At 38.0% G+C, this 22,576-nt stretch overlaps 3 protein-coding genes across 3 annotated transcripts; 2 read left to right on the plus strand and 1 right to left on the minus strand.

Moving 5' to 3' along the window:
• Window positions 1–1,352: 1,352 nt before the first annotated feature.
• LOC110796642 (uncharacterized) lies at window positions 1,353–7,188 on the minus strand. The gene is made up of 12 exons (XM_022001719.2): window positions 6,981–7,188; window positions 6,845–6,897; window positions 6,712–6,745; window positions 5,666–5,764; window positions 5,426–5,571; window positions 4,958–4,996; window positions 4,740–4,832; window positions 4,544–4,642; window positions 4,326–4,427; window positions 3,656–3,739; window positions 2,841–2,906; window positions 1,353–1,973 (listed from the first exon to the last, which is right to left on the minus strand). Exons 1-12 carry the CDS (start codon window positions 7,048–7,050, stop codon window positions 1,887–1,889), a joined length of 972 nt encoding a protein of 323 aa, XP_021857411.1. The 5' UTR covers window positions 7,051–7,188; the 3' UTR covers window positions 1,353–1,886.
• Window positions 7,189–11,254: 4,066 nt separating this feature from the next.
• Window positions 11,255–15,109, plus strand: LOC110796641 (acyl carrier protein 2, mitochondrial). The gene is made up of 2 exons (XM_022001718.2): window positions 11,255–11,610; window positions 14,596–15,109. Exons 1-2 carry the CDS (start codon window positions 11,398–11,400, stop codon window positions 14,770–14,772), a joined length of 390 nt encoding a protein of 129 aa, XP_021857410.1. The 5' UTR covers window positions 11,255–11,397; the 3' UTR covers window positions 14,773–15,109.
• A 1,195-nt stretch (window positions 15,110–16,304) lies between these two features.
• LOC110796640 (calreticulin-3) lies at window positions 16,305–22,525 on the plus strand. The gene is made up of 14 exons (XM_022001717.2): window positions 16,305–16,511; window positions 17,300–17,407; window positions 17,511–17,703; window positions 18,515–18,773; window positions 19,451–19,507; window positions 19,619–19,666; window positions 19,942–20,028; window positions 20,134–20,191; window positions 20,728–20,795; window positions 20,949–21,041; window positions 21,220–21,276; window positions 21,355–21,456; window positions 22,053–22,088; window positions 22,247–22,525. The coding sequence occupies exons 1-14, from the start codon at window positions 16,370–16,372 to the stop codon at window positions 22,256–22,258; spliced, it is 1,320 nt and encodes a 439-aa protein (XP_021857409.1). The 5' UTR covers window positions 16,305–16,369; the 3' UTR covers window positions 22,259–22,525.
• The last annotated feature ends 51 nt before the right edge of the window (window positions 22,526–22,576 follow it).

The following is a 22,576-nucleotide window of genomic DNA, read 5'->3' on the forward strand; positions in this document are numbered from 1 at the left end:
GGTAAAGTCTCTTCAGCTGTTGCTTTCAACTTAGGAAGCACTCAAGTTTTTATGGCAGAAGCTTTGGCCCTTCACAAAGGCATTCAAGAAGCGATCCGTCTTGGTATTCAAAATCTTCACATCGAAGGCGATAATCTTCTTGTTATTAATACGGTGAAAAAAAATCTGGAAACGCCTTGAAAGCTACAAAACATTGTTCATGACATTCAATTACTTATTCAGCATTTCCAAAATGTTCAGATTCAACACGTGTACAGAAAAGCCAACAGAGCGGCCGATTGGATCACCAACATTGGTCATCTCGTGTCCCATTCTATGTACATTAATTTTTGTAATAGTTCGCAGTTAGAGTCAATTGTAAATGATGATCACTTAGGCGTTACCCTCGTGCGGAGGGAACCTAAGTTTTTCTTCTTATCTTATAAAAAAATTGTGTCTATATGAATACAAGTGACTCAAATACAACCATTTTTAGTACCAATACATAATATATCACTGTATCAGTACCAAAAATGCAAATTAAGTAATTTTCATTTTTGGTACTGACATATATTGGTACTAAATATGTTGTATTTGACCCTTATGATAGCCTGCAATTAGTCTCGATTCTAAACAATGATTACTAACGTGTTCCACTCTTGAGGAGGGTCTCCTGAGTTATTTTTCTTACCTTAAAAAGAATAGAAAAAATGTACAAATGAAACAACAAAAGCTACCCAATGTAGGATACTAATGTCTAAACTTACTTTTTTTTTTTTGACATAAGCTAAACTAAGGAAAAGAAATAGACATCGAGGCCACGCCTTTTGAACGATCATGCGCCCTTTAAACCTGTTGTCTATACTAACATTTCTCCACATAAATCAAATATTCACCACATGTTTTATAAATTGATTTTATGGATTTTATTTCAAATCATACTTTAAAATGGATAAACATATCTAATAAAGCTATGATAAAATCCATTGCACTATGAAATGTAGGATGTTTCCAGAAAGGGGGCTCACCAATCTTGTAAGAGCGACCTACAATTGAATTCCAGTTGAATTTAAACTTAAGGATCAAAGTAATGCAATCTAGGAGGAATCCAGTGATTTATATTTTATACACCTTCTTGATGCAAAAACATCTACAGTTTAACAAACAGCACATCCCTTTTTGTCAAAAACAGAATCTTCAAAATGTTACATACTTATACTTAGGCTTTGTTCTGTTCGACTTATTTTGACTTATTTGAGACAAAATAAGTTCAGATAAGTTAATTTAAGTTCAGATAAGTTCAGTTAAATTCAGATAATATAAGTTCAGCAAAAATAAGTTTTTTTTTCCAGACACTTTCACACACAAATAAGTTTATTTCTGACAAAATAAGTTTATTTCAAATAAAATAAGTTCAGATAATATAAGTTCAGTCAAAATAAGTCCAATAGAACGGAGCTTTACATGTAACTTCAATACTCGGAAAGTTGTAGATCCTTGACAACTAAACCAACTTGAATTAACTAAGTTCTTGCCTTTCATACCTATCACAATGGCTAAAATCCCAATGGCCAGTCTTTTACTAGTGGTAGTCTTGAGATTCAACTATGTCATCCGACTATCCGAGGACACTTGATGTGCACGGCCCGGCCATCAGATATGCTGGCCATCTTTCCGCAACCATTACATTTGCGGGTTAAATTGTAGAAATTCACTGTCTACTTTACAAAATAGAGATACTGATGAAGTACATCAGTATATTTTTACAGTTCAAACCACACCTGCATAACTGAAGTGTTCTAACATTGAACCAAGATAAGCAAACCAATCTCGTAATTTTCAAAGCGATTCTACTCCTTTTCCGGAGCCCCAGCAGTTGATGGTGCAGATTCAGTTTAAAAAAAAAATCATTCCCTCTTTGACTTGCCAAACAATAATCTTAATGAATAGGTATTCCCCTTTTGTGCAGCGGTTTCAACTCGTTTTTCACCGATCTTGCAGTGACAAAATCACGGGATCAGTAAACGGGAAATAGTAACTTGAAAGGGGAAAGGAAGAAAATAATAATGAATTCATGAGTCCTTGTCCTCCAAAGAGAATCATTAACAGTTATACTGAATAGAAAAAAGAAAACAAATGCTACTACTAACGAAATTATTTCTATTACAAGTCATGCCCACCTGCTAATATCCCGAGAATGGAGAGGCGGCACACAATGATGTTTTTATAAACACAGGGGTACACTGATAATTTCGTATGACATAAACAAGCCATTGTTCACATAAACACGCCATTGTTCTTAATTTTTATACCATTATTCTTTTTTTTTACACTATTGTTCCTATTTTAAACCATTGTTTTCATTTTCCATACCATTTTTTATACATGTTATGTATTTGGCAATACATAACCGTTACGGGTTTTTACTTCCTCCTAATATCCCACATGCAAACATAATAATGTTATTGTTTCAAACGTTGAAATGAGTAATCTACTTTTAATTTCTTCATATGCAAGGCTCGCAGACTAAATTTCTAACAAAGTTAAAAAATGCAAATGCCTAAAAGAATCATGGATGGAACATTTGGATCGAGCTAGCTGAAAGTCCGCTCATTCTTTTTAGGTTGGGAGACTGTATCCAATAGGAATGAATATGATGCAGTTTACTTTTAAATCATTGAACAAGTTCATGGTATAAAGAAAGAGGGGGACACGTATTGTTTGATCATAGCAGTTTGAATTAGGGATATTCGTAGTATGCAAAATGTATACCTCATCTCAAGTGTAGTGGTGAGTGATGAGCAACCATCCGAAGAAAAGACAATTGAAAACCCAATGTAATAAAATGAGAAATGCAGTACCTTATCCATGAGCCAAAAGCCAATTGTTGGCATGTACTGCACCAAATACATCACTCCTAGCACGGGCTGACGAAGTAAAGGGACGTGGGCATGGAAACCAAACAGATGTTCAAAAGAGAAATTAATTGAAGAGAGCGAGAAACATGACAGTAACATAAATCAAACGCATGATATTTTCTGTACAAAAGAAAATTATTACGAATAACAAGTCAGTCTCTTCTTGCAAAAGAATAAAGATTATGTTACATGCTAAGCTATACTATACAGGTAGCAAAGGGGCTGAGTAAAGATAATAGAGGAGTACGATAAAGTCTGGAATCTAGATGCAAGTTAATCTTACTGTTGGTTTCCACCTAACCAAGGCAGCAGCTTAATGTGTATTACACTCGATCAATTGCAAATGTAACAATTCTGCCCTCTTGAACACATTTGACCTTCTAAGAGTCTCCACTTTTTTCTGGTTTTCACATTTTTCCAAACAACATCTTGATCCATCTATCAAGTTCTCAACAAATAACCTTTCAACCTAAGTCCAGTGATTGGGACTGTGCGGGCACTCGACACAGAAAGATATCAGGTCAGGCAAAAGCCACCTTGCTGTAGCTTATAATCCAAGAGTGGGACGGACACTGGTATTTATCATTGATTAGGGGATTACAACCTTTGATAAGTATGCAAGGATGATAAATTACCAAGTAAAACAATTATTTGTGAAGACAAACACAGATTTGCAACCGAGCCTCATTCACATCTTGAAGTGTAAATATCAAAAGAATCGACCACCCAAACTCAGAAAACAATAAAAAAGAACTTACTTGATAAGATATCCAAACTTCCTTCAGACCATGACTAGCAGCAATTATGGTCAGTTGAGCACACCTTTCAGCAGAGACACGCTTCTGCAACCATTTTGAAACAGAAAATTCGAATCTGTCATGTGTCAAACATAATCTCGAAAATCTTTCAAATAGGATCAAAGGTGACTTCCAAAAATTATGAGATAGATAAGTGCATTTTTGGTAAGTAAATGCTAGGATATGACAAGAAAGGGAAGCATTAATCAGTTGCAAAATAAACCAATTCATACATAGGAACAGAAATGCAAAAGAGTGGCTAATAAAGTAACTAATGTGTCTGTTGTAACAGTTAGAACAAAGCATCAGGTATAAGAACTTTTTTTTCGGGGGGGTGGGGTGGGGATATAACAAAAGATTCATTATCTATCACAATTTCATAATGTGCCTCGGAAGAGCAGTGGAAAAAGTTGATTCTGATATCAAGAATATTCGGTATGATCAATAGCTCCATACCTTTTGTGGTAATTCTAATTTAGTTAAGACTTAGCCTTAACAAAGCTAATTTGAAGTATAACATAAAGCAATCACATTTACTTGTTAATATACTTGGCGAGAGAACATCAAATCAAGGATGCTCAATAAGTCAATATATAGTATGATGCACCGTAGAATAAACCGTAGCACTGACCTCGATGGACTTTGCTTGCCCTGAACTTCCTGCTTCAGCGTTAGTTGATGTCTCTATTGGACCAGGGCAAACAACAGTGACCTTGATTCCCTTTTGAAAGAGCTGTATATGCATAACCATAGAAGTTTAAGATCTTCAGAAACTGAGATAATGCAACAGTCTATATCAGCCCATCAAAAAATAAACCAGGGATTTTCAGTTGAGGAAGGGTGGAATACCTCTGAGCGCAAGCAATGGAAGTACCCATTCAAGGCAAACTTAGAAGCACAATACATGGCTTGACCTGGTGCAGGTGTCTTCCCTGCAGCACTACTCATCTAGATGTAAATTTATCAGATTAGTACACTATCCCCTCAAGAGAGATTTTAAAGTACACACCACCTTAAATTATAAAAAAGGTTTCAAGTGACATACCACTACAAAATGACCCCTCCCCCTCTTCAGCATGTAGGGAGCAAGTAGCTTGGTCAGAGATATTGTCCCAAAAACATTTACCTCGAATGTAGCCTATAAGTGAAACATAAAAAATCAGCTCTATGAGATGGATGTGTCCCAATAATACTAATATTGATGTGTTTGTAACTTCGTATGATGTGCACGTTATTTCTGTTAACGATATTGCTGACTTATACCTTAAGACTTTCTTCAGGAACATCCAGAGCTGCAGATTTCTGCAAAGATTATAACCAAACAGTGGTTATAGAAAAAATGACAAATAAGGACATGAATAAATTGTGTATTACATAGTAGCATAAGGTAAATAATTGTATTCTACGGGGCATTTTTAATATTAGGGGGTAAAAGACCTTCAACATTATCATCTTATTAGCATATTGCGAAAAGCCAGATTCACCCCAATCTAATCTTCCAATCTACACTTTACCCACCCCACCCCCCACCCCCCCCATTTGGTCTAGAAAAGAGTTTCAGCCGAAAGCTAGTAGCTTTTCTAAAAGTTGCAAAATGAGAACCCACCAGCTAAGTTATTATTATAATTGACATAGGCCACATAGTGCTATATATTCATTGATCTGAGAGACCTCGGATTCAAAAGCATCCAAAGTGAAACGTACACAATATCAAAGTTAACAGTTACATACAGGACGTTCATATGCAGCATTATGAATCATATAATCAACACCGCCAGGGAAGAAGGCTTCTGCCTTTTCTACAGCCTCCCTGAGAGATTCTTCTCCAGACGCCAAATCAAGAGGTAAAATTTTGACATCATGTGGGGCATGCTTACCTATAACAGAATAAAAAGAACCAATTGAACATACTTGTATAGTAAGTTATTTTCATTGAAGAAAGTCACCGCAAAATAAGGGTTAGAAATGTACCACTGAGTTGGTTTTTTACCCGCTCCAATTCAGCTTCATTTCGTGCAGACAATATAAGCTTTGCTCCTAAGCTTGCAAACTGTTTAGCAAGCACCTCCCCTTCACATTCACAATGGAGATGAATATCAGGGCCTTATTTGTTTTCTTATCCTCCTCATTCTCTTCTTGGGGAGTAGGGAATCACTAAAGTTCAGATAAGGGCAAAAATTGTTGGAGATAGGACAAAAATGTGCCGGAATCTAACGGAGGGGGCTTTAAAGCTGCAAAATCCATTTTGGGGTTTTGTTCTAAAATAACATTCTACTCGTTGTACAACCCAAACAATGAACTAATGAACTTAATTTGAGCAGAAATTTTGCATAAACTTATGTGTTTCAGTTCCCAAACCAGACGTTGTCCTTCTCCCTCACCAGAAAACTTCCAAATATAACAATGAACAATCAATACAATAACAACTAACGGTGAGATGGTCTCGCAATAAGCTAACTATTGAAACACATACTGACACTTAACCGAAAATTTACCAGGAAAATTGATCACAGATTGTTCCTAAACCGCTAAACGGAATTGGTGGAATTAATTTACAATGAGACGGACTCACTTAAGAGTTTGTGATCAATCAATTGAACTATAGTGACGACACCAACAGAATATGAATTACCAAATGATTTCAACATTACAGCGTTTAAACATCATCTTTTTTGCTACATACACATCAATTCAACAAGCTCTACCACAATATCAAATAATTTACTACTCCCAAGTTCATAGCAGCTAATAATTGACAATAATTCAACTAAAACACACAAATTTGATTGCATACAGATTCCGCGGCTGGCTCCAGTAATCCAAACAACAGAATATGGATATCAACAAACAATTTCAACATTACAGCGTTTAAACATCATATCTTTTTGCTACACACTCACCAATTCCACAAGCTTTACAACAATATCAAACAATTTACTACTCCGAAGTTCATAGCAGCTAATAATTGACAATAGAAGCAATAAATTCAATCAAAACACATAAAATTGATCGCATACCGATTCCGCGGCTGGCTCCAGTGATCCAAACAACCTACAAAAAAAACGGAATCCAATCAAATTACAAAAAATTAGAAATACGCAATTAAAAAAAATCAAATCGTTGAAATTGACACCAAATTATAACAATTACCTTATCTTCGAATTCCTTGCGCTTAAGTTTCTTCGAACGGAGGGTGAAATCAGCTGCAAAGAGTGAAATCGAACAAAAATTATGCCGGAAATTAAGAGATAGATTGCGAAATTTGTGATTGAAGATAAAGATTTACCATCAACAATGGCGAATTTGACGATGTAGAGGATGACGAGAATAAGGAAGAGGACAGGGAGTGGCAGCATTTTTGCGCTCCAACGAAGAACGAGCTATGGGCTATCAGAGAGTATAGAGTATTACACTATGACACTATGGCTTTGCTCATTTCACCCAAATCAGTTTTTAGTGGTAAAGAAAGAACTTTTTAAAAAAATTGAAAAATTGAAATCACATAATGTAAACTTTTTTGAACTAAAAGATACTTTTTCGCATTGATTGAAGTTTTTCGGCCATTTACTTGCACGTGCTGCTCACGTGTAGAAGTTTGATAACCTCACAATAAAAACCATTTGTCTGTATGACATTGGGGCATTGCCATGTCACTTGTTAAGTCATTGCGACTCAAGGAGAGATGTCATAGATTGTCTATATATGGATAGTATATAATACTCCGTAGTTGTTTTATATATAAACTACTTTTTAGCTCGTGCGATGCACGAGTTTATTTATTAATAAAAAAAATAGTCAAATTATATTGAGGATAACATAGTACGATAGAATTATAACTCCCTAATTCTATCTTAACAAATTAACATGTAACATATGAAAGAACGAATGAAAAATCACAATGTAGAAATGGAGTAGAGTAGATGAGAATGGAGTTTAATATGACTTGTTCAATTGAAGTTGGAAATACTAGCTAAAACGTGAGTGAAAAAATAACGTAGTTTAGTTAAAATGAACCACAATGAGACAAGAAAAGGTGTTATATGGTTTTAAAAATAAAAGATAAAATAAAGAAATGGGGAGGATGACACGTGAAATGTAAATCATCATGTTTTAAAATATTACTCCAGTATATATACTATAGTACGTGTTCAATCCCTAGCACATGAACCCCAATTCCCCAAGATTAATGTTGAATAAGTGGCCTTTGACTTGAGAGCTTTATTATCTTATAGACTGTGACAAAGAACTTCTAATTTTTTATACAAGCATGTAACATTAGAATATTAGATTAAAGAGTTCAAAGGTTTACATGAAAAAATTTCAAAGAGGTTTATCCTCTAAAATTACATTTATGACAAAGAACTTCTATTATGTACCTGGATGGTTATATATATATATATATATATATATATATATATATATATATATATATATATATATATATATATATATATATTTGACAAAGTTAATTTCTATAGTCTATATATTGGCTTGAAGACGTATATAAAGAGAAAAATACATAATCTTCATGTGATTATATGAACTATAGTAAGCACATTAAACTATATGGTGTAGTTATGTTTAGTTATAAAACCAGTATATATGATATGCATTAGTGCATATAATCTTCCGTAAGCATACTTCAGACAAATTTTTTAGAAGTTCCTTTCTGGCAAATCTATACTATATATTAAAAGACGTTCTTACAAATGTCTACATGTTACGTGGCGCTCTCTCTCAATCCATAAATCTATGCTATTAAGACACTTTCATTTAAAAAATAAGAAATATGGTTTGCATAAGCATCAAACCGCAACCTCCAATTTCAAACACTAGAGCACTATCCAATTGAGTTATACTCCCTCCGTAATTATTTAAGGGATAAACTTGTTTTTTCCTACCGTATTTATTTAAGAGATATATACTTGCCATTTTTAATAAATTATCAACCACACCATCTAATTAAATAATCTATCTAATATATCTTATGTCCCGCCACCCTATTAAACAAATAATTTCAGAATTACACCCCACCCCCACCCTTCTAAAATGACATGGCTCCCACTTGTTTGTTTTATTAATTTATTTCATTCAGTTTTACATGTTATATTTGCAAAATTAATATTAATATAATATAGAATAATTTTCTTGTGAAAACAATTCAAACATAATTTTATTAAAGAATATACAAAATAATAAGTGTATCGCTATTCGACGTCCGCATACGTTAAAAACGCCCGCATATTTTATATAAAAAGTCAATTTCGCCCTTATATTATTATATCCATAATAATAATAACCATAATAATAATAATAATAATAATAATAATAATAAACATCTTTTCGAAGCGGCCCAATCTTTTGATGTGGCTCTTCGGGCTTCTTTAGAGCGTATCGTGACTGCTTCGGGACCTGGGTTCGGTGACTGGCAATGGCGTCTTGCCACCTTGCCTTATTCTTATGGAGGATTGGGTGTTTATTCAGCTGGTAATGTTCGGCATTATGCTTTTCTTGCATCCCGTTTGCAGTCTTCCGGTTTGCAGGATTCGCTTCTTCGGCTTTCAGGTGTTGATGGTCCGGGACCGGCCTTTGATGATGCTCTTGGTCTTTTCAATAGGACCGTGGAGACCGACCTTATGAGTAGCCCTAGTGAGATCGCTGCCCCCACACTCATGAAGAAATTGGCAGACATATATTTCACGAAGGTTACTGCTGATGCGGAATCCGCCTACTCCTTATCTTCACGTCTTGTTGCCCTATGGAAATCACAGCAGGGGGATCACTCCTCAGCTTGGTTGCGGGCAGTTCTCATCTCGGGTTTAGGCCAGACTATGAACGGTAATACTTATCGTTCGGTTCTTTGCTATCGGTTGGGCATTCCGTTGTTCTCTGATTCGACGCCGTGTTCTGCTTGCTCTCGGGTTTTCGATGGGGACATTTATGGGGATCATGCCGTGTCTTGTGCTGGGATTGTGGGTATCAAATATCGACATAATGTTGTTCGTGATACCCTTTTGGATATTTGCTATCGGTCGGGGATTTCTGCTCGCAAGGAGGTTGATGTTGGGCTGACTAGTGAGAGTGATTGAGCTCTTCGTCCTGCAGATATATTGCTTTATTCATGGGATGGCGGTCTGGATGTGTGTGTTGACTTGACTGGGTCTTCCCCTATGACGCAATCTGGGTTGTCAGACTTCGTTCCGGGTCTGGTTGTGGCGGTTGCAGCGCAGCGGAAGCAGGATAAGTATGCGGCGCGTTGTAGGGCTTTGGGTTACGGTTTCTTTCCTTTTTCCTTCTCTTCCTTTGGGGAATTAGAGAAAGGGGTTGTTTCGTTGCTGAAGCGGGTCCAGACGTACTCCAGGGCTCAGGACATTGGGGCTCGGGCAGCTGCCCACATTTTCAGCAGGATCGGGTTCGCCATAGCTAGACGAGTGGGGGCCCAGATTGTATCTCGGCTCCCCTCCAACTTCTTGTAGTTCACTTGATCTTTGTAGCTTGTTAAGCTTGTAACGTTTTGGTGTTGACATAATAATAATAATAATAATAATAATAATAATAATAATAATAATAATAATAATAATAATAACAATAATAATAATTGAAATAATAATAATAATAGTAATTGAAATTTTAAAATTAATTTTTTTGGGTTTTAAACGATTAAAAATTAAATCATTTAAAAAAAAAAACACAATGCCGCCCAAAAGAGGCGGCCAAAACCATGGTTCAACCGGCCACCATTAGCGGCGGCGACCATGGCCAAGTCGCGCATCTTGCGCGGCTTAGCCATGGTCGCCGCCGCCAATCGTGGCCGGCTGCACCATGGTTTCGACCGCCTCTTTTGGGCTGCAGTTATTCTTAATGAAAACATTGACCACGCTGCACCTCCCTTGCGTAGGGCCGACCGGCAGCCACATCCCAACTCCGAAAAAAAGAGGTGCCGCCCAGAATTGGCTGCCCCGACCATGACTAAGCCGCTTTTTCTGGGTGGTATAGCCATGGTCGGGGCCGCCAATTCTGGACGGCACCCATATTTAACAAAAAAAAAAAATGAACGTACCTGACAGGGTGGGTGGAGCGGCAGCGACGCAAGGGTGGCAGGGGCACAACGGCAAGGAAGGTGAAGGTGTTTGGGTGCAGAGGCATGGGACAACTGCGAGGGTGAAGGAGTATGGATGTAGAGGCGGGGGGTCAGCTGCGGGGGCGATTTTCGGCGAGGTTGCAATGGGTGGTATGGACAAGGTGTTTATGGGTCAAGGAAGCGGCGACCGCAGGTGGGGGAGCAGCAAACGCTTGCCGAAATTTGGCCGGTAATTTTGACAGTAACAGTGGTGCAACAGGGAAGGGGAAGGGGAAGAGAGGGAGGGGTATAATTGTCCTTTCACCATAAATACGCGGACATTTTTAACGAACGAGGACGTCGATTAAAAACCCCCAATAACAATTCATTGTTATTCACGTAATAATGCGGGACATTGCCCGAACCGAATACTAGTTTTAAGTTATCAAAATGAAAAAGCTATCTCAAACACCCTTCCTTTGGTTAGCCTAACTCGAAGAGTGAGTAATATACACCGAACCTAGAAGAAGAAGAAGTCTCTTCACTCTTCAGCCACAAAAACCCTCCGCAAACCCCCCATTTCCCTCCCTCCTCGTTGCAGCACGACAGTCGACACCATCTCTTTCTCTCTCCTCCTTCAACAATGGCGGCTGTTCGCTCTGCAATTCTGAAATACATGAGGGTGCCAGTAGCCCAAAACACTTACTCTCCATCTTCGATTTCATCTTCCATCAACTCCTTCTTCTCTCGCCGCAACTTTTCCGATGAGGTCCGAGGTTCCTTCCTCGACAAGTCCGAGGTTTCTGATCGCGTCATTACCGTTGTCAAGAACTTCCAGAAAGTTGACCCTTCCAAGGTTTGAGGCTTTGATCTCCATTTTTTCCGATTATTTGATTTTGAAATGTCGATAAATTGCGTATTTAGTTTCGTAAATTGGTAGAAGTTTCTTGCTACGAGTCGACATTTTAGGGTTCTTTTGTCTGATTTCCTTACAAGCGTTAATTGTTGATTCATTGAATTTAGAATAATTAACTTAGGGTTTTTAAATAACTGCTATGCCGGAGGGGCACCTCCGATTTGTTGTTGATTTTGGAGAAGATTGAGTTAGAGATCTTATCCAAATGTATCCATCTTAAGGGATTGATGAGGTGATTTTGTTGGTGGATACTGAAATGGGATTTTCGTTGTCCAATTATAATAATAAGAATCGGGATCAGTTTCGATTATCGGTATGAAATTGAACAGGTGTTACAGACTTACAGGTCTATATATATTTTGATGCTTGTTCGTTTGAATTCAAGGGGGATTTGAAGAAGAAGGATTGTTCTGTAGGATGTTTTTATTGTAAGTGGAATAGGAGGGCAAAACATTAGCTTACTTGACTTATTTTGTGTTCTTTAAGGGAAGTACAGCCCTGGGAATAATAATGGACATAAATGTATGAGTCCGAAATTTTCTGCTAGCTAGTGACTGGTTGTGTATGTTTGCATTCATAAGTTGTGTGATATAAAGTCTTTCCCGCTCTGCAAGTCAACAGGGTAGTGTGAGAAATTGGATTTGGGATGTACATATTTTTTTCTGTGATTTTTAAACATGATTCCTGATGTCTTACTCTTTGCATAGGACCAGCATCCGTAGATTCGGCTTCTTTCCTTGTATTTACTGCTGTTTGGAACTGCTTTGTTTATTTTCTGTATTTTGGCTTAGGAGTGTATTTTATCATTATCTTTCAATAAATGTATTCAAAGTATATGTCCTCAAACGATAGTAGAAGTTGGCCCTGAACTGTTTTGTTGGTAAGTATGCTTCATGGATGGCATATTGCTTTCTTTTTTAACGTTTTTTTATGCTTAACCAAACCTTGGAGACCAGAGTAGCTATTTGTGTATTGTGGATGCATGTGTTTTGTACCTGGTGATATTTGGTGGCCCTTTATCCAAATGATCATGAGAAGTTCAGTTTTAGTCTACAACTAACATGAATATTTCTTATTCTGTCCCACAATGACTGCCCTATTTCACTCTTCACCAATGGTAGAGAATATAATTTATAAGCGGAGTTGAATGATATGGAATAGTGTTTTAGCACTGTAGGAACTAGGAAAAATGATAGGAGGAATAGAGACTTCAAAGGTGAAGGTAAGCAGGGAAACTCTACTTACAGTTGTCCGAAATTAAGGCTCTTCATGAATGAATTTCATGTCTTGTGATTTTACTCTTGTCATTACTAGTAAAATGGGAGAGGTCTTTCTTCTGTTTGGGAAGGAGGTGCAATTTGTGGCCGTTTTGGGATGAAGTGAAAAGTGCTTATGATTACGCCTGACAGCTAAACAGATTAGTGAAATGGGATAAACCTAAGATAGAAACGGGAATGTCATTTTGGGCCGAAGGATGTGGTTATTTTATATTTAATCCTTTTTTTCTTCCCTGTTTTTAACGGGATATGGGATTGAATTTAAGTTCTTGTATAGAAACTTTTACATGCTCCCTTTGTGACGCAAATCAACCAACTTGTCAAGCTAGTTTGGCATGTTGTGAAAGTCTAGCGCACTTGTAGTAGCAGATACTCACCAAGAAACATCCATCTGGGTCTAGAAAATATTTGCTTTCACTCTTCTTCTCTTTGTTCTTTGCGCCTTCAGCATGTTTATCTGATTCGTATAGAAATATGGGAAAGCATATAGGGGGACTTGATCATACAGGTGGGAAATGCTTTTGATTATTCTTAGTGAGAAAGAGAATATATCTTAGGCGTCGGAGATTTGTGTAAGTAAATATGCTTCACACATCATTTATGCTATCTCCCTTTTTCATCAATTACTCTCTACCTTTGACAGCAACGGATTCCCTACCTATCCTCCTTAGTTTGCGTCTTCATTCTCTCTCCTTTTAGTCCCCCTCTCCCAAATAGCTACCCTTGACAACAAACATCGATAATACTTGCGTACTGTTGTGAAGCTTCCTCCTTCGTATGCTGGTGCCTCCATCTGAAAATCTCAGGCTCAATAAGTCATCCAACTGAAGCGAGAGGAAATGCTTCATGCCCTGCTGCCAGGTGTTTTCGCCTAGAGTGCCACCACTTCCCTTGTGCAGCGAGTACGGGTATGTGTATGTGTTGTGAGTTATGTCTGCTAGTGTTGCTGAGTGCCTGGTCTGTGGGTCGGCGGGCCTCAAAAATCAGAGAGCATATTAGAAAGTTGGGGGGGGGGGGATCAGTAAAAGTCCCAAACTTTGAAATGAGAGATTTAAAACAACAGTTAGAACTAAAATGCGAGTGTCCATGTAAAAATGTGCCCACACTCTTTTTTTCTTTAAAGAAACAAATAATGTTCTTTATCCATTTCTTTGTGTATCCGACATTTGAATACTTGTGTCAGCCATAAAACGGCACCGACATGCTGTTTTTACACAAAAGAAACAATGCTTGTCTGTAGATAGTATTTACTCGAGAAGAAGTGAATTTGTGCACGTTTTGGAACACCAAAAGAATTTTAGAGTACATTGAAACTGCATAAGATCTTTACTGGATTCGGTGAGAGGTGAGGAGATCGGCAGTTAGGAGTATTAAACGCGAACAACTAAGTATTGAATGAATCACATGCTCAATCTTTTAGATGCACATGTTGCTCTAGAAAGGAGCAAATAATTCCTCACTTATCTGCTTCTTCCTTTTATTTCCGCATGTTCAATCTTTTAGTTGGCTATACTTGCAATTTATCCTGCAATAATGAAATGCCTTCTTGTTACGTTCTATTTTACTTTAATACTTACAGTCTCTGTGTCCATAACTGTGTTTCTGAGGTTCCGTGTATTTTATTGCTTATACTTATTTATATCCGCAGGTTACTCCCAATGCACACTTCCAAAATGATCTCGGACTTGACAGTTTGGACGCTGTTGAAATTGTGATGGCTCTTGAAGAAGAATTCCGCTTTGAGATTCCAGACAACGAAGCAGACAAGATCAACTCCATCAGTATGGCAGTTGACTTCATTGCATCTCACCCTCAGGCAAAATAGATAAGAGAGTTTAAGGGCCCCATTCACTATGCTCTCTAGTTTCAGATGAATATTGCTTTAGAAGACATAATTAGGGCTGTTTCTTTTGCACGTTTAGACTATTTTCCGTGCTTGTCATATACCCTCTTGAACAACCTTGAGGAATTGAGGTGGTCTTTACCCCCTTTGTCCAATTACATTGTTGTTGCATTTTAAGTGTGTGATTCTTGTATTTGGAGACCATTTTTGCTGAGGCTGGTGTTACAACAGTATCACGCCGCCTAAGAGAGTTGAGAATAATTACTGTATATCTTTAACAAGATTGTAATCGACTTTTCGATCACATTTTTTTTCTGTTTATGACTGTGTTTTATGTTTTAGCAAAATGCAGCAGCTAATAGTTTGTGATCTGGTGAAGTGGTGGTCCATTCACACTTTGTTTGGCACCAACTTTGAATTTTCCTTATCAGAAATGCCGTGTTGCTTGCTTTTCGCCATTGTTTTAATGGGAAGACTTTGAAGTAGACTTGGAATATGTCACATTCCTAAAAAAGTCGTCTCAAAGTCTATGCCCTTGCATTTTATGCCAAATTACAGGAATGCTGAATATTTGTGGCCTGTAATAGTGGGCCGGTATATGGGGTTGTTTTTTTGTGGGAACTGATTTTGGCACACCATTTTGTTGATTTTGGCACACCTCTATGTGAGTGAGTAGAGCACGGTTTCCCGTGCCGTGCTCTCAGAGCGCGATTACTTTCCTTTTTGTGGTGTTTTCTCTGAGGGAATTTTGATGCTTGTGATGGGTTATTTCGCTCTTCTTTCTTCACCTTTTTAAAAACAAGTTTTAGGAATTCAGCGGTCAAGTTGCTGTTCACATAAGTTCAAATAATTTTACAAGAAAGATCATGCAAATTCTTCGAACTTCCCCCCCCCCCCCCCCAAAATTTCCCAGAATCTTTACGTCGTTCATCTATAAGTCGTTCACTACATAGGAATATATTAATGTTGACTATGTTTGTTGCCTAGAGATATCACATACCGTATGTCGAACTTCTATAACACTCTTGTGTCTTGACATATGCACCCTCGTTCTGAAGCCATAATGCTCGATAATGTAACGTCATAAGTTGATTTTGGCACACTGCTTAATTGATTTTGGCACACCACATGTGAGTAGAGCATTTTTTTTATGCTCTCACAAAGGGTGTGCCAAAATCAATTTAGCGTCAAATACAAACACCTACCATGCAAAACAAAGTGTTGTTTCAACTTCTTAAGAACAAGTTGAGCACAAATTTGAGTGTAAAATGTGTCTGAAGGAAAAGTCACACCTCCACCACCTTGACCAAGTATGTGAATACTACAACTTGAAAGAAACTCAAAGACCCTACAATATGTGGAGATACAATCCCATTGGCTACTACACTGTCTATTCTCAATTCTTATTGGTCAGTTTCCTAAATAGTTTAGGACCCTACAGAAAAAAGAAGGCCAAATGGCAAGACTGTAAATACAAGCCAATTTTTGGCCATTTTTGTACTTCATTTCATATAACTAGTTATTCTTGCTGCTACACCAAAAGCAGCAGCGCAGCAGCAGCAGTAGCAGTACTAGGCTGATGGCAAGGTTTGGTGTATCGCCTTCGAAAATCGAGCTTCCTTCATCACTAGTACTACTTTCTCTACTGCTTGTAGTAGTACAATTCCTATGTTATCTGCAACCAACATTCTCAGAAGTTATATTTGAAGAACGATTTGAAGGTAATCCCTCTTTTTATTATTTCACCCTAACAGATGCCTCAGTCGACAACTGTTGCAAGTACTACGGCGTACAGGGGCAATTTGTAATTTTACGGTACATGTAAGGGTAAAATGGATATTCTAGATCAAATCCTCGTTCGTGGTTTAACCTTTCTTTATACTAATATACAGTACATGATAAGTTGATAACATAAGTCATAAGACAGTTTTTCTATGTTACCAATTTACCAGTAAAAGTTGGTCTATTTTTCTCATGCTTAGCTAGACTGCTAGCAGAAATTGAACTTTGTTGGATTTTACCATGAATTCGAGTTACGTAAGGGTAAAATAGGTATTCTCTGATCAAATCCTCGTTCGTGGTTTAACCTATTTTAAGTATTACTATACATAGAAAAGTTGATAACATAAGACAGTTTTACTGACTGTCTTACCAGTTTACCAGTAAAAGTTGGTATATTTCCTGATGCTTAGCTAAGCTAGACTACTAACAGAAATTGAACTTTGTTGGATTTTACCATGATTCGAGTTATGTAGGGGTAAAATGGGTATTCTATATCAAATCCTCGTTCGTGGTTTAACCTTTCTTTAGTACTAACCTACATGATAAGTTGATAACATAAGACAGTTTCAATGTGTTACCAGTTTACCAGTAAAAGTTGATCTATTTTCCTAATGCTTAGCTTGATTACCAACAGAAAACTGAACTTTGTTAGAAGTAGAATTTTTCGCGTAGTTTTGTTGTTATAACCATGAATTCGAGTTTAACTTTCACTTTCGAATTTGCGAAGATGGTTGGAAAAGCAGATGGGTGGTATCAGACTGGAAAAGAAGAGAGGGAAAAGCAGGCACATTCAAACACACAGCAGGAAACTGGGCTGCTGATCCTGATGATAAAGGTATATATCTACATACTAATCAAAACAACAATACTAAAATTGAAAACATCATTTAAAATTTTAAAGCAAGGAATTCTGAGTAAATTTTGTCATTTTTGTGCAGGTATTCAGACCTCTGTTGATGCAAAGCATTCAGCAATATCAGCAAAAATACCAGAATTTAGCAATAAGAACAGAACATTAGTCCTTCAGTATTCCATCAAACTCGAACAGGATATCGAATGTGGAGGTGGTTATATAAAGATTTTATCTGGATTTGTCAATCAGAAGAAATTTGGTGGAGATACTCCTTACAGGTTTGTCCTCCCACATTACTAGTTATCTGATATAATAGAGGTGGTAAACAGGTTATTCGGGGTCATATTCAGTTCTAATCCAAATCACATTCGAGTTTAAGTTGGAAAAGTTCTGTTGCATATACACATCTTAGACCTGATCAAATTGCGGGCCGGGCCACACCTTAACATTTCTGCCCATTAGGTCGGTTCGGGTCGGGCCGAATTCCGGGTCAAAATTTTCTGCCCAAAACCCGTTATTTCGGGACAAAAATTGTGGGCTTTCGGGTCATTTCAGACCGGTCATTTATAACAAATATTGCACTTTGAGTTGGCCAAAACCACCCAAAAACACGGAGTATATAAATTGGGCCGGGTCTGGAAAACGGGCCTAAAAGCTGCCCCAAACCCGCCATTTTCGGGCCGGGCTCATGTGATTAGGGTGATGTTTGGCTGACATGAAAAACCATAGGAAGTATGAGTTCCTAGGAAGTGGAAGATTAGAGTGTTGTTTGATTGACAAAAACATGGAAAGTCACACTTCCTAGGAAGCTCTACTTCCTACAAAATGGAGGAAGTTGCTTACCTAGGTTCCCCTAGATAAGTGGAATTGCTTACCATATTTAACCAAACAATTATCGCCCACTTCCTAGGAAATACTTATAAGTGGTAAAAGCGGCTTCCTAGAAAGTTCTATTTCCCATAATCAACCAAACGACCCCTAGGTCTAGTACATTACAAAACTTATGAAAGCTTCTGGAAATTTCATGCTTTTGGATTATATTTGAAGTTTGCATATACTAAGCAGTTGATTTTTTCCTGTTCTTTGCAGTTTGATGTTTGGACCAGATATATGTGGAACAGATACAAAGAAGCTTCATCTTATCTTATCCTACCAAGGCCAAAACTATCCTGTAAAGAAGGAATTGCAATGTGAAACAGACAAGTTAACACATTTTTATACATTCATACTTAGACCAGATGCTACTTACAGTCTTCTTGTTGACAATCGAGAAAGAGACTCAGGAAGTCTCTATACAGATTGGGATATCCTTCCTCCCCGAAAGATCAAAGATTTCAAAGCTAAAAAGGTTAGAAAAATTCAAAAAATTGCAAACTTACAATGTATGAATATGATGACATAACATCTGAATTAACAACATTTAGAAAGTACTAGTCTTCAGTAAAGATGGTTGTGCTTCGGGCCGAGCCGATGGGCCGTGTGTCTGTACGGGTTCGGCCCACGCTAAGCCTACTTGTAACGTGATAAGCCGGGCCGGAATTTTCAATAGTGCCCCGGGTCCACATGCTGCCAGGCCGAGTTGTCATGTCTAAGCCTAATTTTTACTGAACTTTGCGTACTTGTCGGGTTGGCTGCCCTTGTCGTGCTTTTCTAAAAAAATACGGCTCACGTCACGGCCCTCGATTTTGTGCTCGTGTCGGGTTGTGCTTTTTCGTGTTGGGTTGGGCCGAGCCCATGCTCGGCCCATTCCAATCCCACTTGTAACATGTTGGGGCGGGCCGAAATTTTCAAAAATGCTGTCCATGCCCATGTGTTGGACCAGGCTAGGCCATCGTGTCTAAGCCTGATTTTGGCGTGCTTTCTCGGGCGGGGAAGGGCCTTGTCGTTCTTTTTCTTAAAAAAATGCGGCCCACAGCCCAAGATTTCGTGCTCGTGGGTCGTGACAGCCTTTTTTCGTGTTGGGCCGTGCCATCTTTAGCACTCCTCAGTATTCTAAGACAACTGATTTGCTTTAAACTTTTGTAGCCTGCTAATTGGGAAGAAAGAGAATATATTGATGATCCTGATCATGTCAAACCTAAGGTACTGCTTTCATTTCTGTTTTAACTGTTGTGTTTTCTGCATTCTGTAATTGTTACTGCTGTAAGTTAGTTCATCGTACGAATAATAACATGAATCATGACTGAATTGCAGGGTTATGATTCAATACCATCAGAAATTCCTGACCCAAATGCCAAACAGGTGACTTGACTGCTTGTCACTCAGTATTAGCTCTTACATCCAATTAACATTAAGCATAGTAGACAATAATATTAGATGTGGCAAACGGATCATTTGGAACGAGTTTTGTTCGAGTCATATCGGTGTTTAATTTGCTGATCAAATATATGTTAATCCAAACACCTAGATATTACTAATGTGCTACTGTTAACTGTCAACCAAAACCTGTAATTACACCTGAAATCAGAAAATCTGACTAACAAATTTTGTATCGTTTGTGTTTCGAATTTGGACAGCCCTCGAGTTGGGATGAGGATGAGGATGGCTTATGGAAACCTCCAAGAATACCAAACCCGGATTACAGGGGACCGTGGAAGCGAAAGGTATGCTAACTAATGAACTAATCATATTATTTAGAAAGAACATCAGCTGTGATTTAGTGCTTCATTTCTGGTAAGCTCTGAAGTTAATTTCATTCTTTACGCCAGAAAATTAAGAACCCGAACTACAAGGGGAAGTGGAAGACTCCATGGATTGACAATCCAGGTATATGATCCAACAATATTTTCAGTAGTACCATACTTCAAAATACAGTAGAACTGGTCATCTTGAGCACGGCCCGTCCGGGCCAGAAAATAGCGGGTTTGGGCAGAATTTTTAAGACCATTTATGAGCCCGTCCTGACTCGATTTTAAATGTTTTTTATTGGTGGGTTTTAGGCAATCCAAAATTGGTCTGCCCCGAAAATGGCTCGAGAGCCCGCTATATTTTGGCCCGAAATAGCGGTTTTACTCAGAAAATATCGACCCGACATAAGTGGGCTGTTTTTGCTTGCTTGCCAAAATAATGGGCCATGTTTCTTGTTTGTGGCCTGACCCAAACACGGCCCGAAAAATGGCTTGAAAGCCCGCTACTTTTTGGCCCGAAATAGCGGTTGGGCAGAAAATATCGGCCCAGAGTTTGGCCCGACATTGGGCTGATTTTATTGTCGTGGCCCGGCCCGAACCCACTTCCCCTTTTGATCAGACCTAAAATACAGCTACAAAATAGATAAGTTACATGAGATATCTTGTTGTTTTCAGAGTTCGAAGATGATCCTGATCTGTATGTGCTGAAGCCTATCAAATATGTGGGTATAGAAGTCTGGCAGGTAGGAATCTAACCCATCAACTTTCTCAATGATGTTTAATCCATTTCTTTTTTGGATAAATCAGTTGTAATTAGCAAAATAGTAAAACTTAGCTCGGTTAAAAATAAGTCGAAGAGAACGGAGCTCTAATATTATGCATTATTCTCAATGCAGGTGAAAGCAGGATCAGTGTTTGACAACATTTTGATATGTGATGATCCAGAGTATGCTAAACAAGTAGTTGATGAAGTTTTTGCCAATAGAGAGGTACTCTTTAAGCCGAGTGCCACAATTTCACATACATTTAGGCCCTGTTCTTTTTGGTTGAATTTCAGTAGCATTCATTTCAGTTCAGTAAAATTCGGCTCAAAAGAACAGGGTCTTAATAGTCTGCCTGAATTAGCATGGTCTAAATACGATTTCTTTTGTTCATAACCATTGCTAGATTGAAAAGGAGGCGTTTGAAGAAGCCGAGAAAGTAAGAAAAGCACAAGAAGAAGAGGTGCGAAAAGATCCATTTTCCCTTACTTTTTCGAGTATTATTGGTACCAAAATGTGATGATTTTGTGTTACTCTGCAGGAAGCACAAAGAGCAAGAGAAGAAGGTGAAAGGAGGAGAAGAGATAGGGGTTATGATCGTCGTTCACGACACAAGGATCGCCACAGAGACCGTTACAGACGTGTATGATTACCTAACTTGTTATTGGTGTTTAAGCTTCTAATCTATGCTTTCTAGCAACTAAATTTGACATAAAGATGTACTATCGAATATGTCGAGTAGTTCAGAAGCAGGCTAGACGGTTTATCTACTCTACCCTAGACCTGGTCATCATGAGCCAGACCCGAAAAGAACGGGTTTTAGGCAGAAGTTTTAGGCCCTTTTTTCGGGCATGTCCCGACTCGACCGAATTTTTTAAAATGGGTGGGTATTGGGCAACTCAAATTTGAAATTTTGGTGATAAAATGGACCTGGTCTGAAAATGACCCAAAAGCCTGCTATTTGGCCCAAACATCGGGTTTTGGGCAGAAAAATACGACCCAAAGTTTGGCCCAGCAGTCCGACTTAGCGGGCAACTTTTTTGGTTGTGGCCCAGCCCGATCTGACTTAACAGGCATTTTTTTGTCGTGGTCCGGCCCGAACCCCGCCCTGCCTGCTTTCTAATCAGTACTACTCTATTCCCACCTCCTTACAGAAAAACTAATTTTCTTCAGTCTCAGAATTCCCATTTCATATCCAGTGTAATGTAATAATAACTGGCTGTTTATTTCTTCTTGCAGCATCATCACCGCGACTATCTGGATGATGATGATCATGTAAGCAATTAGTACAGAACTCTGCTCTTTTTTTTGCATACCTTTTTTCTGAAAATCAGTGAATACATCTGTTTCTCCATTGCAGTAGAATTACTGTCGAATATCAGCATTATTTTCTTCGAAACAATTAATATAAACTTGGACTTACGGTTTTGCAGGACGAACTTTAAGGGCTCTTCAAGAATTACTCACATAGTATATCTCTATCGATGAGAATGAGAATGCAGTTTTGTTCCGACTCCTCGTAGCTGTCGTTCTTCCTGTCAAAGGCAGATGCATTATTTCCAGTTCTATAGAAACATTTATGGATTTTGAGTAGAAGGAAAGTTTCCTCATTATGTAGAGTCATAGATACTGCATATAGTGTAAGATCAAAAGAAATGTATTTCTGAGTTCATACGAAATTGAAAATCTTAAGAATCTCATGAAACTGCAAATTCATAGTACCAATTACAAACTACCTCGAGTATCTCCCCTTCCGGATGAAG

Source organism: Spinacia oleracea, chromosome 4 (genome assembly GCF_020520425.1).
Source record: "Spinacia oleracea cultivar Varoflay chromosome 4, BTI_SOV_V1, whole genome shotgun sequence".
NCBI lineage: Eukaryota > Viridiplantae > Streptophyta > Magnoliopsida > Caryophyllales > Amaranthaceae > Spinacia > Spinacia oleracea.